Source organism: Desmodus rotundus, chromosome 3, assembly GCF_022682495.2.
Source record: "Desmodus rotundus isolate HL8 chromosome 3, HLdesRot8A.1, whole genome shotgun sequence".
In the NCBI taxonomy this organism is placed as follows: Eukaryota; Metazoa; Chordata; class Mammalia; order Chiroptera; family Phyllostomidae; genus Desmodus; species Desmodus rotundus.
Window position 1 is genome coordinate 25,668,625 of NC_071389.1, and position 14,511 is coordinate 25,683,135.

At 54.1% G+C, this 14,511-nt stretch overlaps 1 protein-coding gene across 1 annotated transcript; it reads right to left on the minus strand.

The window, feature by feature from the left end:
* Window positions 1-1,645: 1,645 nt before the first annotated feature.
* HPCAL4 (hippocalcin like 4) lies at window positions 1,646-13,176 on the minus strand. Its single transcript, XM_024554808.4, has 4 exons — window positions 13,071-13,176; window positions 7,377-7,546; window positions 7,045-7,260; window positions 1,646-5,707 (listed from the first exon to the last, which is right to left on the minus strand). The coding sequence occupies exons 2-4, from the start codon at window positions 7,536-7,538 to the stop codon at window positions 5,510-5,512; spliced, it is 576 nt and encodes a 191-aa protein (XP_024410576.2). The 5' UTR covers window positions 7,539-7,546; window positions 13,071-13,176; the 3' UTR covers window positions 1,646-5,509.
* Window positions 13,177-14,511: the final 1,335 nt, after the last annotated feature.

Sequence of the window (14,511 nt, forward strand, 5' to 3'; positions counted from 1 at the left end):
GAACAGGCTTTTGAAGTCGGCAGGTGGAAGATCACACAGGACCTTGAGGACTTTTCAGGAGTTTCTGCTACTGAGGGCAGAGGAGACTTTTGAAGAGTTGACACGGTCAGCTTTGTGCTTTAGGGAGATCACTCTGGTTTCTTTGGGGCAGGCCAAAGGTGCAGAGAGCAAGCCTGAAATGGGCTAGAGAAAGTTTTTGGGAGATCTTGAACATCCAAGACACAGACAGGAGACAGGACTCCCCCCCCCCCCCCCCCCCCGCCGTGTGGCTTCAGCCGGGAATAGCAGCTCCAAGTTCTCAGACTTCTGAGTCACCTCCTTAGGTTCATGGTTGCCCTGAGGCCAGGTCAACCTCCTTCCTCCATCCTAATTGCTTCCTGCCAAGGAAGCTGGCCCCCTACGAGTGTCCTTGAGAAAGCCCTTGTAAAAAGCAACTGAGCATTTCAGGAGGAAGCAGGGACCGGCAGCTGCCACTGCTCCCAACGCCCCTCAGGGATCAGTGCCTCTTTGAGTATTGAGGGGTCTTCTGAGAACATTTCACCACCAACTCCCATCCCCAGCTCCTACATTTGGGTCACTGGGGGTCTCAGGGCTCTGGGCTGGGCTCCTATGAATGGTGTAACACAGAGGCCCCCAACCTTTTTGCCACCAGGGACCGGTTTTGTGGAAGACGGAGGTGGGGGTAGGTTGTGGGACGACACAGGAGACGGGGCTCAGGTGACTGAGGGTTGGGGACCCCTGGAGTAACAAACAGGTAATGCACTACACAGCCTCTGACCAGCAGGGCAGGTGGGGGCTGAAATTCTGGCCTCGCTCCACGTGCATCCTGGTGTAACAGGCTGTGTTTATTCAGAAGAAGGGGCCTGTTTTTTCTAATTAGCCCAAAGATGTCATCCACTGGCCTGGCTGCATACCTACGGGGGTGCTTCCACTCAGAGGGGCCCCTTTTCCTAATTAGTGCAGAGGGTACCACATGGACACTGTGAGTGACACCTGCTCCCTGCCTTTCTCCCCAGCACCCGCCGTCTACTCCTCTGGGCTTGTATGAAACCCTCACTGGACAGAGGGAGACTCTACGCCCCACTCTCTGCCTCCACTAGCTCCCTTCTGGGGGAACTGCTCCACCTGCAAACCCCACATAGCATCTGGTCTGGCCATGGATGCCTGGACCAAGGGGTCCCACTGAAAGATAAGCTGAACCAATCAGATTCTTTTGCTTGAGACACAGAGGAGCATTGTCATCACTGGCGAGTCTTGATACAGGGCTAGGATGTAGCCGCTTTGTGCAGGGAAACTAGAAAATCTGAAGAGAAACCAAGGAAAAAAACACAGATGCAAATGTTGCCAAGGGGATGAGAGCCTGCGAGGCGCAGATTAAAGAGAGAGGCCCATTCTTAGCTCTGGCTCACGTAAGGCCCAACTCATTCTTGATTTTCCATCTTTAGGGTCCCTTGTAATCTGCTCAATCCTTTCTTTGAACTATCGACTGGGTCTCCGTTTCATGTAACTGGAGTCCTTGCTAGAACAAGGACCTCCGTCCCAAGGAGCTGCTGAGGTGATCCCATGTGTGAGCTCCCCCTCCCCAATCACCCCTCCCCCCAGCCCTATCCCAGCGCAGAGAAGAGTAGGGACCCTCAGCATAGTCACACCTTTTATTCACTGTCCAGGGAAAAAAACACCACACAGCACAGGGTTGAACAATGAGGACAGTCACTGTGGGCACAGCCAGGAGCAGCACATCTTAAGGGGACAGGTGCCACCGTGGTGAGTTGAGAGGGCCCCCTGTGCCACCCACCACCCCTCCTGCCCCAGGCCTCCTCACTCCCAGAACCTCCACCAAGCAGGAAGGGCCAGACACCCTGGGAGGCCTGGCCCTGCCCCCACACTCTGGCAAAGGTAAAAGAAAACCCTGAAAATTTCAGAAAGACAATCCCATATTTTTCTGAGACTTTTCAATGGCAAGATTTGAATTTTTTTCAAAACTGATGAATAAAATATGTAGGAAGTGTATTCTTGCCCCCACGATGATCTCTAAAGCCAGCACAAAGCCTCACCCAGGGTGGGTCTTCAGGAAATATTTGTTGCTTTAGTAAAGTTTTGTGTAAAAATATTTACAGTGTCAGCTTACTACCTTGCCTAGAAACCCCAGCTTATTCTCTTTCCTTTCTCTCCCCTCCCCTCCTTCCTCTCTCTCTCTCTCTCTCTCTCTCTCTCTCTCTCTCTCTCTCTCTCTCTCTCTCTGCAGCAGAGTGAATTTCTACCTCTAGGGACTCTGCCATCATCAGGAAAAGATACAGAGCCTTTGCGTATAAACTTTCTTTTAATTTTTGATTTCAGGTAAGTTATGTCAATCCTGACTAGAGCTCTAAGGGCTGGAGTGGCCATCTAAAGTAGCCCTCACTAATGACTTTTGGAGACAGGAAGGAGCTCATCAATTAGCTCAAAGGTTGAATGAAAGCAGAATACAGTTAGAAGGCAGATGTTAGAATTTTGTGATCCAGAGTTGCTGCAAGAAGATACAGAACTTTAAAGGAGAGTTTGTACATATCGATGTTTTAACTGTCTGTATATTTTTGAGTCTATGCCAGTCATACTTCAATCTCTGTTAACCGTGTGCTTTGTGACAGGTCCCTGTCAGCTGGGGCAGAGATGGGAGGACTGAGTCTCTTCTCACAGCAGGGCCAGTGCTCTACCACAGGAGCTCTGGGGCACAGTCCTTGGGACATCCAGGAGCATATGGGAGCAAGGCCTGGCCTGCCTGTGGCTCCTCCATTAGTAAGATGGTGGGCCTGGTTCCTGGCCTGGCATTACGTGTCCAACACCGATGGGCTGTATGAGAATCTTTGGCCTGACCAGCAAACATCACCCAGGGGTATGTGCCCAAAAGCTTGGAGTGGTCAAACACACCCTCACAGGTAGGACTTGCCTACCAGCTGGAAAAAAACAAAAGCAGTTCTCTTAGGGAGGAAGGTGATGGTAAAGACACTGTAAGATGCTTCCCGGGTTCTGAGTCAGAAGCTTCCTAGGACAGCACTGACTTATTAGCAGAGCTGCCCAGAAACAGAAAACAAGATACTTGAAAATGTGGAGTCTTCAACCAAGATTCGATTTCTTTTTGGAAGACTAGAGCCTTAGCAGGAAGTTTGTAAAAGACCAAAACCAACTTAATTTGCCCCACACTCGACCTCTGTATAACTCAAGAGTCAAATTAATTAACCTCAAGAAAGACTCTGAAGAAACCCGCTTAGAGCTTTGGGTTCAAGTCTTGGTGCTGTGCCAATTCCTGTGTGCTTTTGCACCATGGATACACTGTGCCTCAGTTTTCAAGTCTGGAGAAAGGGAATGAAAATCCTCGCTTCCCTAGGCTTTGAATGCGGAATGGGATGGAGCAGGTGGCAAGCCTTCGAAAGCCACAAGTTCTGTGTGATTGGAAGCTGGGTTAGATTCAACGTTTGGGGGAGAGGGACCCCACTCTGTAAAAAGCCTTCCATTGGAAGTGTCAGCTGAGCCAGGCTGTTGTGCACCTGTACCTGTGGTGCACTGACAGCACAGGACACACCCAGTGGGCGGCTCCCAGGAGCAATGGGACATCCTCCCAGGTGTTACTAGATGGAAGCATGCTGGTTACTCCCTAAGGATGTGAGGTCCCCAGCTTTACCATGTGGCTGGTCCTAGGAGGAGAGAAAGAGGGTGGCAACCCAGTGGCCTTGCTACCTCCAAGAACAGCAAGAAGAAAGGTCCAATAGAGTTGGGGACAAAAGGTCAGCATCCCCTAGAGCTTCCACCTGCAGAGAGGTGGACAGGTGAACACTCAGAAGTAAAATGCATGCTGCATTGCTTTTCCTGCTGGTACAATCCACACCCCCCAACTCAGCAGCCATTCCCTGCTCCCACCCGGGCTGACAGCACCTGTGTACCAGACTGTTTTCACCAGCGGTTCAAGAGAAAATCAACTGTCATTGCGCATCAAAGCTAATTTCTGACCACAGGTACAGGAGTGTAAAGTGAAAGACTTGAAGAAGCAAGATGAGTTTTCTGGCAAAGCATGCAGCTGTATAGTTCACGGATCCAAAATCAGAAAGCAGGCATTGGAAAGCAAAGCCAGTGCACTGAGAAGACGATGAATTACCTGGCAGATTTAGGATTTGGGGTTAGATAAAGCTTTTCAGATGGAGCATGCCCAGTGCACTTTTAAACATTTGGTCCATAAACACAGCCTGGCAGCCTAGAGTGGCCAGGTGGTCCTCTTCTTCTAGCTCCTTCTGCTTCTGTAGCAGTGAAAGAACAAGCCCATCCTTGAAAGTAGACCAAATCCACCAAGGAACTACCAAGATGTGGGAAATGCACAGCCTCACTCTTGGCAAATCTTGTGTGTGTGTGTGTTTCTGCAGACAGCACCCAGCCAGGGCGAGTGTGCAACAGCGCTGTTTCCTGCATTGAAAGAGGTCATCAGAAAGGAAGCTGCTGACGGTGCAGCTCAGGATTTGGCCTGATAAGTAAAAGTGTTTTCTGGTGAGTTTAGTGGTATTTTCCCTCCTTCTTTCTCAGCTCTTTTTTCCCCATGAAAAGTGGCATTTCTACATTCATTTGATCATTTTATAAGAAATTGAGTAATATAAAGTATGTTTTAATACCCTAAACTAATAAAATGACTTCAGCTCCTTTTAAGGGTACTGAAAAAATAAGTATTACATAAATTTAAATTTTTCTTAAAACTTCCACTCACGTGGTTCCTAGACCTCCAAACACTTTTCATTTCATCCTTCTGCAGCTCTGTGTAGAACTGAGTGGAAATATTTAACAGTTCCTTTCAAATTAACCAGCTGTACCGCACCCTTGGCTCAGCTGTGTTCGACATCCCCATCTGTGACTCTGACCACTGGAAGTCCACCTTACTGTTCTATGAGCTTCCAGAGGGCACAAAACGTGTCTTACAGGCTACCATATCCTTAGCACCTGCAGGTGCCTGGCATTGAACAGGTGCTCAGTAAGTGTTAGCTGAGGGATGGACTGAAGGAATGCTCCGAAGACAGGGGCCAGAAGGGTAGAGTCGAGGGGGCAGGGCAGAGACCACCTTTAAGGGATCTAGGTCTTCAGCACAGGACAGAGCCAATTTGGCCCTTTAACTGGGGTGTGTGGGACCACATTCTATAAAGCATAATCCCAGGAAGAACAGACTTTCAAAGCTGAGCACCATCCTCCCTCCTTAACCCTACCGGTAGGGGCAAAAGCCAGCTCCCCTATGCCCAGTGGGTGTTAGTTCTGGGCCAAGACTGGGGGTGGTGCTAGAGCACAGGATACCTGAGGATCTGTCTCTTTTCCAGGGTGAGGTGGTCCCTCAAAGATCTTGACTGAGGGAGCAAGGGCTTGGACAGAGGGGTGGGTGGGCCAGAGAGTGAAGTTGGAGTGCCCCTCCCCCTGGGGAAGGGCCAGCCAGAGAGATCATGGGGTTGAGAGGTGGCCACGCTCCTCCCGGCCAGGGGCCCTGCCCCTCAGCAGCCTCCACCCTCTATTTCTGCATGTCGCACTGCAGCAGCAGCACAATGGATGGGTCGCTCTTGGCCGCCTCCTTGAACTCCTCCAGAGTGATCTGGTCATCCTTATCCTGGTCCATCTTCTTGAAGATCTTGTCCACACGCTGCTGGGGCGTGAGCCCATCCTGGTTCATGCGCATCATGATCACGGTGCCCACCATCTTGTAGATAGCCTGGTGAGGCACAGGGGTGGGCCGGCAGTCAAGGGTGGGGGTTTGGGAGTGGGCAGGGAGAACGCTGGGAGCTGTTGAGGATGCTGGCAGGTGATGTAGGGTCATTCAGGTGGCTTATTTAATGAGCATCTCAAACTAATATGTCCAAAACCCAACTCTTCGCTTTCAACCTGCTCCTCCCCAGGCATTCCCTGTCTCAGGAAATACCAGATTCATTCTTTTGGTTGTTCAGACCAAAAACCTTGACACCATTCTTGACTACCCTTCTTTCACACCCACATCCAATCCTTCCGCCCTAACTTCGCAATAAATCCCGTATCTAACTAACCACTCTCACTGAGTGATTCTCCACAGCTGTCACCTCCATCAGCTCCTGACTGGGCTTCTGTGGAAGTGGAAGCCTCCCAACTAGTCTCCTTGCTTCTGATGCTCTCCCCACACCCCTCAGTCTATTCTCCGTACAGATCAGAGAAGCCGGGGTTGGCTTCCCATCTCACTCAGGACACTCAAGTCTCTACCCTGGGCTGTGAGATGCTAAGTGACGGGGCTCCTGGCTGCCTATGTGACCTCCTTCCCACCATTCTCTCCTTGCTCACCTCTCTCAACACCGCCCCCCCCCCCCCCCCCGGCCCAGCCTCCTGAGCACTCCTTGAACACTGCAAACACAATCTAACCTCAGGGTCTTTGCATTTATTACTCCCTGTGCACAGAACCCTCCTCCCCAGACATCTGGGCAGTTAGCTCCCTCACCTCATTCAGGTCGCTGCTCACATTCCACCTCATCAAATTGCTTTCTTCCATGCTCTCTCTCCCCTGTGCTTTGCTTATCTTCTTTATAACTCTTACTGCCTGACAGAGCATAGTTTTGGTGTTGCTTTAAATTTTCGTCACTAGAGACAATGTCCCATGAAAGCAGGACCTTTGAACAGTGCCTGGCACGTGGCAGGCATTCAATACATAGATGTTGAAAGAATAAGGAGCTAAGAGAACTTCGGCTCTGGAGTCGGACTCCCCTGGATTTGAATCATGAACACCAGTTGCTACGTTTCCTTGTAAAATGGGGTTTCTGACAGTACCCACCCCCTAGGGTCGGTAGGTAAAGCACTTACCTGTCCAACACCAAGCACCCAACCCATGCTACTTAGCCACTGAATCCCGCCTGGAGGGATGGGGGCGGGCTGGGGGGAGGGGTGGGGAGGTGGTTGCCCGGGAGGCTCCCAAGGCCCCGGAGGAGCGTGGCTGCAGACGACAGCACCAGGGAAGGGCCCGCTGCGAAGGCAGGGGGCGCGCCACCCCTGCACATCCCGGCCTCCAGGACCCAACCCCAGCCCGCGCACCTCGATGATCTCCAGCATCTCCAGGCGCGTGATGCGCCCGTCGCCGTCCAGGTCGTACATCTCAAAGGCCCAGTTGAGTTTCTGTTCGAAGCTGCCGCGGGAAGTGACCGAAAGCGCGCAGATGAACTCCCGGAAGTCGATAGTGCCGTCGCCATTCTTGTCGAAGGTGCGGAAGGCGTGCTGGGCAAACTTGGAGGCATCGCCGTAGGGGAAGAACTGAGGCAGGACGCAGGGGTTGGGGCTCCGCAGCAGCCGCAGCTGGTGCGGCTCCGCCCCCCGGGGGCCCGCCCCGCCCCCGCCCCGCCCCCGCCCGCATGCCCTGGCCCGCCCACCTTGATGTAGAGCTGCTGGAACTCCTCCAGGTTGAGGATGCCGCTGGGGCAGTCCTTCAGGAAGCCCTTGTACCACTGCTTCAGCTCCTGCTCGCTGAACTCGGTGTTCTGAACCAGGTCCTCCAGCACCTCCGGGGCCAGCTTGCTGTTGGTCTTCCCCATGGCGGGGCCTGGGGGACAGGCACAAGGCCCTCACCTCAGCAGCTGTCCTCCAAGTCCACAAACCAGGGTTCCCTTTCTCTACAACAGTCCCCACCCGTAACAAACCCACATTCCCACAGCCAGGACCCCTCCTTCCACAGCAGGGTAGTATCCCTGCTCTCACCACCGCGCTCAACACACCCCATCCTCCTGCAGCCGGGCTCTATCCTTCACCCATCCCTTCCCACAGGGCTTCCCACCTCCCCTCTCCGCCCCTCCCCCACAACACGGAGGTGGGGGGGTCCCTTGCCCTCATTACTCTCCCCCATAAAAGGGCCTCCACAGCAAGCCGCTCCTCTCTCCTCCTACAGGTTTCTTCTCCAGGCACCCAGGATCCCTAGCTTTTCAGGTCTCAGCTCTCCTCCTTTTCACTGACGGGCGCTGCGAGCCACATCCTTCATCCTCTCCGCTCCTGTTTAACCTTCCATAGCTCCCCACGCCCATAGACTACAGTCTTAATTCCCTCTTTGCTTTTCAGGTCTTTCACTTGCAGCGCCACCTGCCTGCCTCTCAGGCTCTTCTCCTACCAGGGACCCGAGGCAGGTTCCTCATGTGTCCCCCACTGGCACCATCTCCCAAGTTCTCCCTGAAGGAGAACTTCTAGGCCATCCCAGCAGGAAGCTTCTCTCCCGCTTTCTTCTGTACAAGTAGAAGTCCTAGCTCGTAGCGTTGATGGCCCTGACTACAACCGTCTTTTTGTTAGTTCCCTCATTCCCTGAGCACTGTTGAGGCTGACTGTGTGGCAGGCCCTGTGCTAGTCATGTGGATAAAGTAGACACGCGCCGACTTTCAATAACTCATATTTAGGTCAAAGAGGTATGTGGCTGATTGTAAAGGACCTTCAATCCATGCCAAGGAATTTGGCCTTTACCCAGAGAGGACAGAAGCTCTTGGGGTTTTAAAGCAAGGGCTAGGAAGATAGCATTCATTCCACAACCCTTACAGAATGCTTACAGTATGGCAGGTCCTGAACTAGGTACTGGGGACCCAGGGAGAAGGACTGTTTTAGATTTTTTCCTTTGGCCATCGTGTGCAAGATGACCTGGGTGGGGGCGGTAGGGAGAGCAGAGAGGGGCCTGCTGCACAGTGCGGGTGAGGGGTGAGAGGTGATGACGCCGAGGTAAGGGCTGTGAAGGGGCAGGGATGGGCGGAGAGCTGTTAGGATTGGGCATTGGCAGGGCTTGGTGACTGAATGAATGTGGGGTGAGACGGACAGAGGGGTTTGGGCAGATGCTCAGATCTGGGGTTGAGCGGATGAAGCAATTTTGGGGTGGATGAAGAGTCAGTCCTCAGCTGGAACATGAGCCCCTCAGGTAGCCTGTGCCAGGAGAAGCACTTGCGGAGAGGGGTACAGCCCTCTCCAAGAAGCCTGGCCAGAGTGATGCTGCAACAGGCCCCAGAGGCTGAGTGGACAGCCTGTCTGAATTCCATGGGAGGAATGTCTCTCCACAGCTTGAGTTTCCTAAGACATGGCCTGCGAGGGGACTTTGACCTGCCTGGAGTCTTTGGAATGGCACCAGACTCCCAGCCCCAGGGCAGTCTGTCATGAAGACGCTCTGTTAAAGGAATCCCTCCGGTTCGCAGAAGGAATGCCATGTTTACAGCCCAGCCCAGGCTAGTGTGGCTGCTGATCTTTACTGCTGGGAGCTCCACAAACAACCAGAAATTGGTCTGTTCCATGCCCTCTCCATTGCTGTGTGGCCTCAAGTTAGGTACAGGATATCTATGGGCCTCAGATTACTCTCATGAGCCAGGAGGAAGATCAAGGAGCAGTGGGGGTAGCTACATCCTCCCCCACCTACCACCCTCAGAGGATGAGGAATCCTGTATGCCCCCAGGAGAAGCCAGGGAGAAGGATGCATGACATCCTCAGGAACATGGAAACGTGGGGTTCAAAACAGCTGCACTGGAACCGGAGTCAAGAACCGTGGTCTGGAACACCATGGGCAGAAGGAGGCAGGCTCCAAACCCAGCGGCCCCTCCTCAAGTCCAAAGCACACTGAAGACTCAGGGTATCGTCAAGGAAGCAGAGAACCCAGAGGTGGAGGTGTCTGACGGGTGAGGCAGAGCCACTGTCACTGACTCCTGTGAAAGGCGCGGGAGTTTCTGCATGACGTGCGGGGTGTGGGTGGCAGCACGTCAATGCGTGAGATGCAGATCTGTCAGAGCGCACAGTCGCTGTGTGTGTCAGTGTCTGCGTGGCTCTCACCTTCTGCCCCTTTCCTCCTCCCTCCCACAACTCTCTCTCTGGGGCTATACCCATTCCTGGCTCCCATTTGGTCCCAGGCCCACGGAGGATGCTGTCTCCTCCTTCATCTCTCCTTATTTCCTCTAGCGCTTAGATCAGCAGGTCAAAGCTGGCAGTACCCTTGAATATCAGCCCCTTATGGTAGTGAAAACCCAGAGAGGTACCCAGCGGGTCAGTGGAAGGGCCCAGATAAGCACCTAAGCTGAATCCATGCCACCACCTGAACCACCCCCTCCAAATCATGGTTACTCTTATCTAGTTCAAGCCTCCCCTATCCTACTTGCCTTTTGGGGAAACCATAGCTTTGATCTCCCTCTTAGCCTCAGTGAGACCATCTTGCTGAGCTCCAGGCCATGGTGTCTGACACCCAGGAAATATCCACCCCTTGGGGTAGTCCAACAGCACCTCTAAGCCAGCCCGTCTACAACCAAACTCATCTTCAACTGATAGCTGTCCTTCTCTCTCCATTCCCCTTCCCTCCCCCTCAATCCAAGGGGGGAAATGCCATGTTAGTTATCTTTGGTTTTCCCCTCTCCCTTTTCCCCAGGTCCAACTTGCCACCAAATCCTATTGTTCCTTCTTTTGAAGTGCTCAGGGAAACTTCATTATGTCCGTTCTCTCACCATAGTCAGGGCCAGAGGCACAGCCAAGGGGGCTGAAGTCCAGCTAGGATCCTGCTGGGCAAGCCATGCCCATAGACTCAATTGTCACAGAGGAAATGCCTTTCCTCTGACTCCTCTCTTCCAAGAGAATGTCTTTCCTGGTTTTGCCCAGAAGTACAATATAGGCAAGAGGTGGCCATGTCCACAGGCTCCCTCAAACTCCAGAATCCCCTAGAATCTGGTGTCAAGGTGCCCACCTGCCTATACTCACCTCCCACTGCTCCCCTCACAACTATATACTCCTTTCAAGCCAAGCCTCTCACAGCCAGAACCTACCTCACCTATTGCTTACCTGTTTTCCTCTCCCCTAACACCCTTCCTTCTTTCCTGGACTCATGAAGCTATAATCAGCCTGCGGGCCTGGACAGTCAGCAGCACGGAAGCGGCACTTTGGGCACGGGTAGGCCCTGTGAGGCTATGGAGTTGAGTAGACCCACTCATCTATGGAGACCTCAGAGCTCTCTGACCCTCACCTGGAGCTCTAAGAATTCTACAATGGAGCCTCATTTGGGAGAGGCCTTTGCATTAAACCCTTGCCTGAGCCATAAAAAGTTCTCCAGACCTTTTTGCTCAATGGCAAAGAGCCTATCTCCTTCCAATACAACCCAGTCCACTTTGGAGAACCTTGAAGAAGGAGAAAAGTGCTCTTCTTATTGTTCCTAAGTTTGTCCTCTTGTAGCTGCCCCACATGTGTTCCCACTCTGTCCCCCTGTGGCTGCTCAGAACTGCCCTGCAGAGACACAGGAGTGGTGCCTAGAACCCAGCGATGTTCAGTGAATGTACCTTGGTGGATCACACGAGGGACAGAACCCCGTCTTCCTCCATAGAACAGCATCAGGCTGTTTATCTGTGTTCTCCCGCCATTGCACCAACTTCAGAGACAACGTAAGCCAGACCCGGCAGAAGGAAGGGTTCACCCAAGGTAAAGCAGAGCCCATCAGCAGCAAGGCAAAGGCCAGACTGCACTGGGGGCACGTTCTGTTGGCTCTGTAGTCCTGCTGATTGTGCGCAGGCTCCTCTGTTTACCCCTTGCGGGCTGCCCTCCAGCTGTGAAGGAGCTGGCATACAGCCATACACAAAGCCACTGCCCTGTGTGCCCAGAGGCTTCTTCCAGAGGGCAGAGTTCAGGGTTGTGGGCTTCAGTTGGAGAGATGGCAGTGAGGTTGGGAGGGACTGACGGATGCGATAATCCCACACCCTCACCCAGCTTCAGAGAAGCTGGTGCTGAGATGGTTGCCATGGTGACAACAGCTCCCTGGTCAGGAGATTTTTCTCTTTCCTTCCTTTGCTCTTCTCCAAGCAGCAGCCATAGTGGCAGCAGCCAGGTCTTCTCCCTCTCCTTGCTGAAGAGAGGCAGGGATAATAAACAGAGGGTGGGCCCTGCTGGCCATCTCTACCTTGGAGCTGTCCATGCCATGTGGGCTGCTGGTCTAGGAGGGACTCCTACCAGCTGAGAAGGGGCCCAGGCTTGGGGAGTGTTTGTATGGGGGGGAGCGGGGACATGGCTGGGACCTAGGCCTGTGTAAGAAGCAATGTCTCTTCAGTGAGAACTAAAGCTCCCAGGCCTCCTTTCTGAAACATCCTCATGATTCAGGGATAGAGGAAAAGGGTCCTGTTTGCACATGATCAGCCATAGAACCAGAGTGTGTCACTGTTTTGAAGTCTGTTCAATTTCATCTCATCCAGCCCACCCTTAGTCCTGACCCCTTCCTCATTTCATGAAGGATCAGAGAGGGAAGGGACTTGGCCAAAGTCAGACAGCACTGAGGCAAAGGCAAGAGTTGAACCCAGCTCTTCTGCCCCCCAGGAGCCAAATAGTCCACATGGAGCTTTGGCAGAGCCCCAGCAGAGCAGCAGGAAGATAGGAACTCAGAGGGAGTGAATGGGTGCAAGAAGGCCAGAGAAGGTACCAACTAGAAAGATATTTGAAAGGAAGAATGAGAGAACTTGGTGCTTTGGCTGTGAGGGGTGAGGGGAATGGAGGAGGCTGGGACCTTTGCAGCAGTGACTGACAGGTATGGGCGGTCTGCTGGGCAGTGGAGCCCCTGGTTTATCCTTCAGCCAGGATGAAAGAGGCCAAGCATGGGGTCTCTGCCTAGCACTGAGACCATGGAGAGGGGACACTGTTGAGAGAGTGTTGTGAGAAGGCAGAAGGGACAGTTGGGGTTTTTTAAGACAGGGTGGAGCTGAGCTGCTGGTGGGGCTGGGTGATGTGGGTGGGGGCTATCTATGGAGGTGGGAGGTTACTATGGGACTAAGTGGATTACCTATCTCCAAAGGAGGGAGGTTGACTGGTGCCTCCTCTAGTACCAGCAACACTACACCCCCAGGTGTGTGTGGGAGTGTGTGTTGGGGGCCAGAGCTGTGGCTGTTCTTACCTGAGCTAGGGATAAGGAAGCAGCTCTGCCCCCTGTCCTGGCACCCATGGACCTGGACTTGGGTGGGGATCCACCCTCCAGATGCTGCCCTCTATGGCAGAACCTGGGGTCAGGGAGATTAATCAGAGCGGGCAGGACACGAGGCGGAAAATGGAGAGTGGAGGGTGAGGGGACAAGGGCCTCCGCCCAGCCCCACCCGCGTTACCTGAGGCCGCTCGCCGGGTCACTGGATGGCTCCGAGCCTCAGCCGGCCTCGGGGACCAAGACTGGCTCGCAGGTTGGCGGCCAGGTTCTCCAAGGTCCGCGCTGGAGACGCCTCCCAGCTCTAGAATCGCAAAGTGTCTCTTGGAGGCAACACGATTTGTATAAGCCCCGCCTCACCCAGGGCAGGTTGGGCGTTGATTGGCTCCTCTGGGGCAGAGTGGCAGGGGGAGTTTCAGGTGGGGACCGGGTGGCCAGTGAAGCCCCACTGCAGGACCACGCCCCGCCCTCCCGTGCTGACCTTCCCGGAGTCGTGAGGAAGGAGGAGGGCTGTACCCCCCTCAGTAACCCCCCTCGAGGCTCAGACCCCGGGCCACAGTCTAGGGTGAGAAGTGTCGACGATTGAAGTGGATTCTCAAAAACAACCACACGGTTGCTATGGAAACAGGAGAGCCACAGCCTAGTCTCCAAGCCTTCCTTTGCTGGGCCCCAGCGGGGGTGGGGATGGAAGAGGGGATGAGTCACAGTATGTGCCCCCTCCATATCCCACCCAAATTCGGAGGAAGGTGAAGAGGAGTGCCGAAGAGCTGTGTGGGGGAGGGAGGAGATGGGATGGTCAGCAACAGCAACCCATGCCTTCGCATCACCCCTCCAGCACACTCACTCCCCTCACGCCTTGAAACGGAAAAGGAGGGCGGGCGGGCGCCGAGAGCCCGGTACCAGTGGCGAAGGACCCAGCCTCTCCGGCTCCGCACTAGTCATGGGCTCCGTAAACCCCTCATTCCAAGCCCAGACAGCCTTCCTCATGTCTCACGGAACCCCCAAAGACCTCTCGGGATCTCCCCCAAAAGGACCCCTCTGCCTATCCTATAGACCCCTTCACTCTCCCACCCTCCCGTCTTCCCGTCCCTAATCGGAGCCAGTCCCCAGCTGCCGCCAGTCTCCGGCCTCGGATGTTGACACAAACCCCAAGCGGTTTACACTGAGCGGGTCTGGAAGGTTTCAGGGCCCCAGGAACACCTCCTCCCCGCGCTTGAGGGTCTCCCCCAAGTTCGGCCGGGCCACCTAGCTGCACTGGCAGCTGAGACGCCCGGCCCAAGGCTGTGGGAAAGAACTCTTTCATTCCAAATTGGGGGCGAAAGGAGGAGCAGATAGCCTCCCACGTGCAGGGACGGGATTTCTAGGCAGCTGTCAAAAGTGGGGCGGGGCATCTGGGGGATTGGTCCAATGGGAGCGGGAATGCTGAAGAGCCATGGAGAAAGAGGCGGGGCTTCTGCCGAAGGAGCGAAAGTTGAGGGGGTCTGGGCGATAGCCTGGTAGAGGAGCTGCAGGCCAAGCGTGGAGGCAAAGCTTTTCTGGCCGGTCCCAGAAACTCCCGGTCCAGGCTCGCTGAAGATCATCAACCAGTGGGTCTCTTCCCTCCCCTCCCCTCCCCCCTCCCCTCC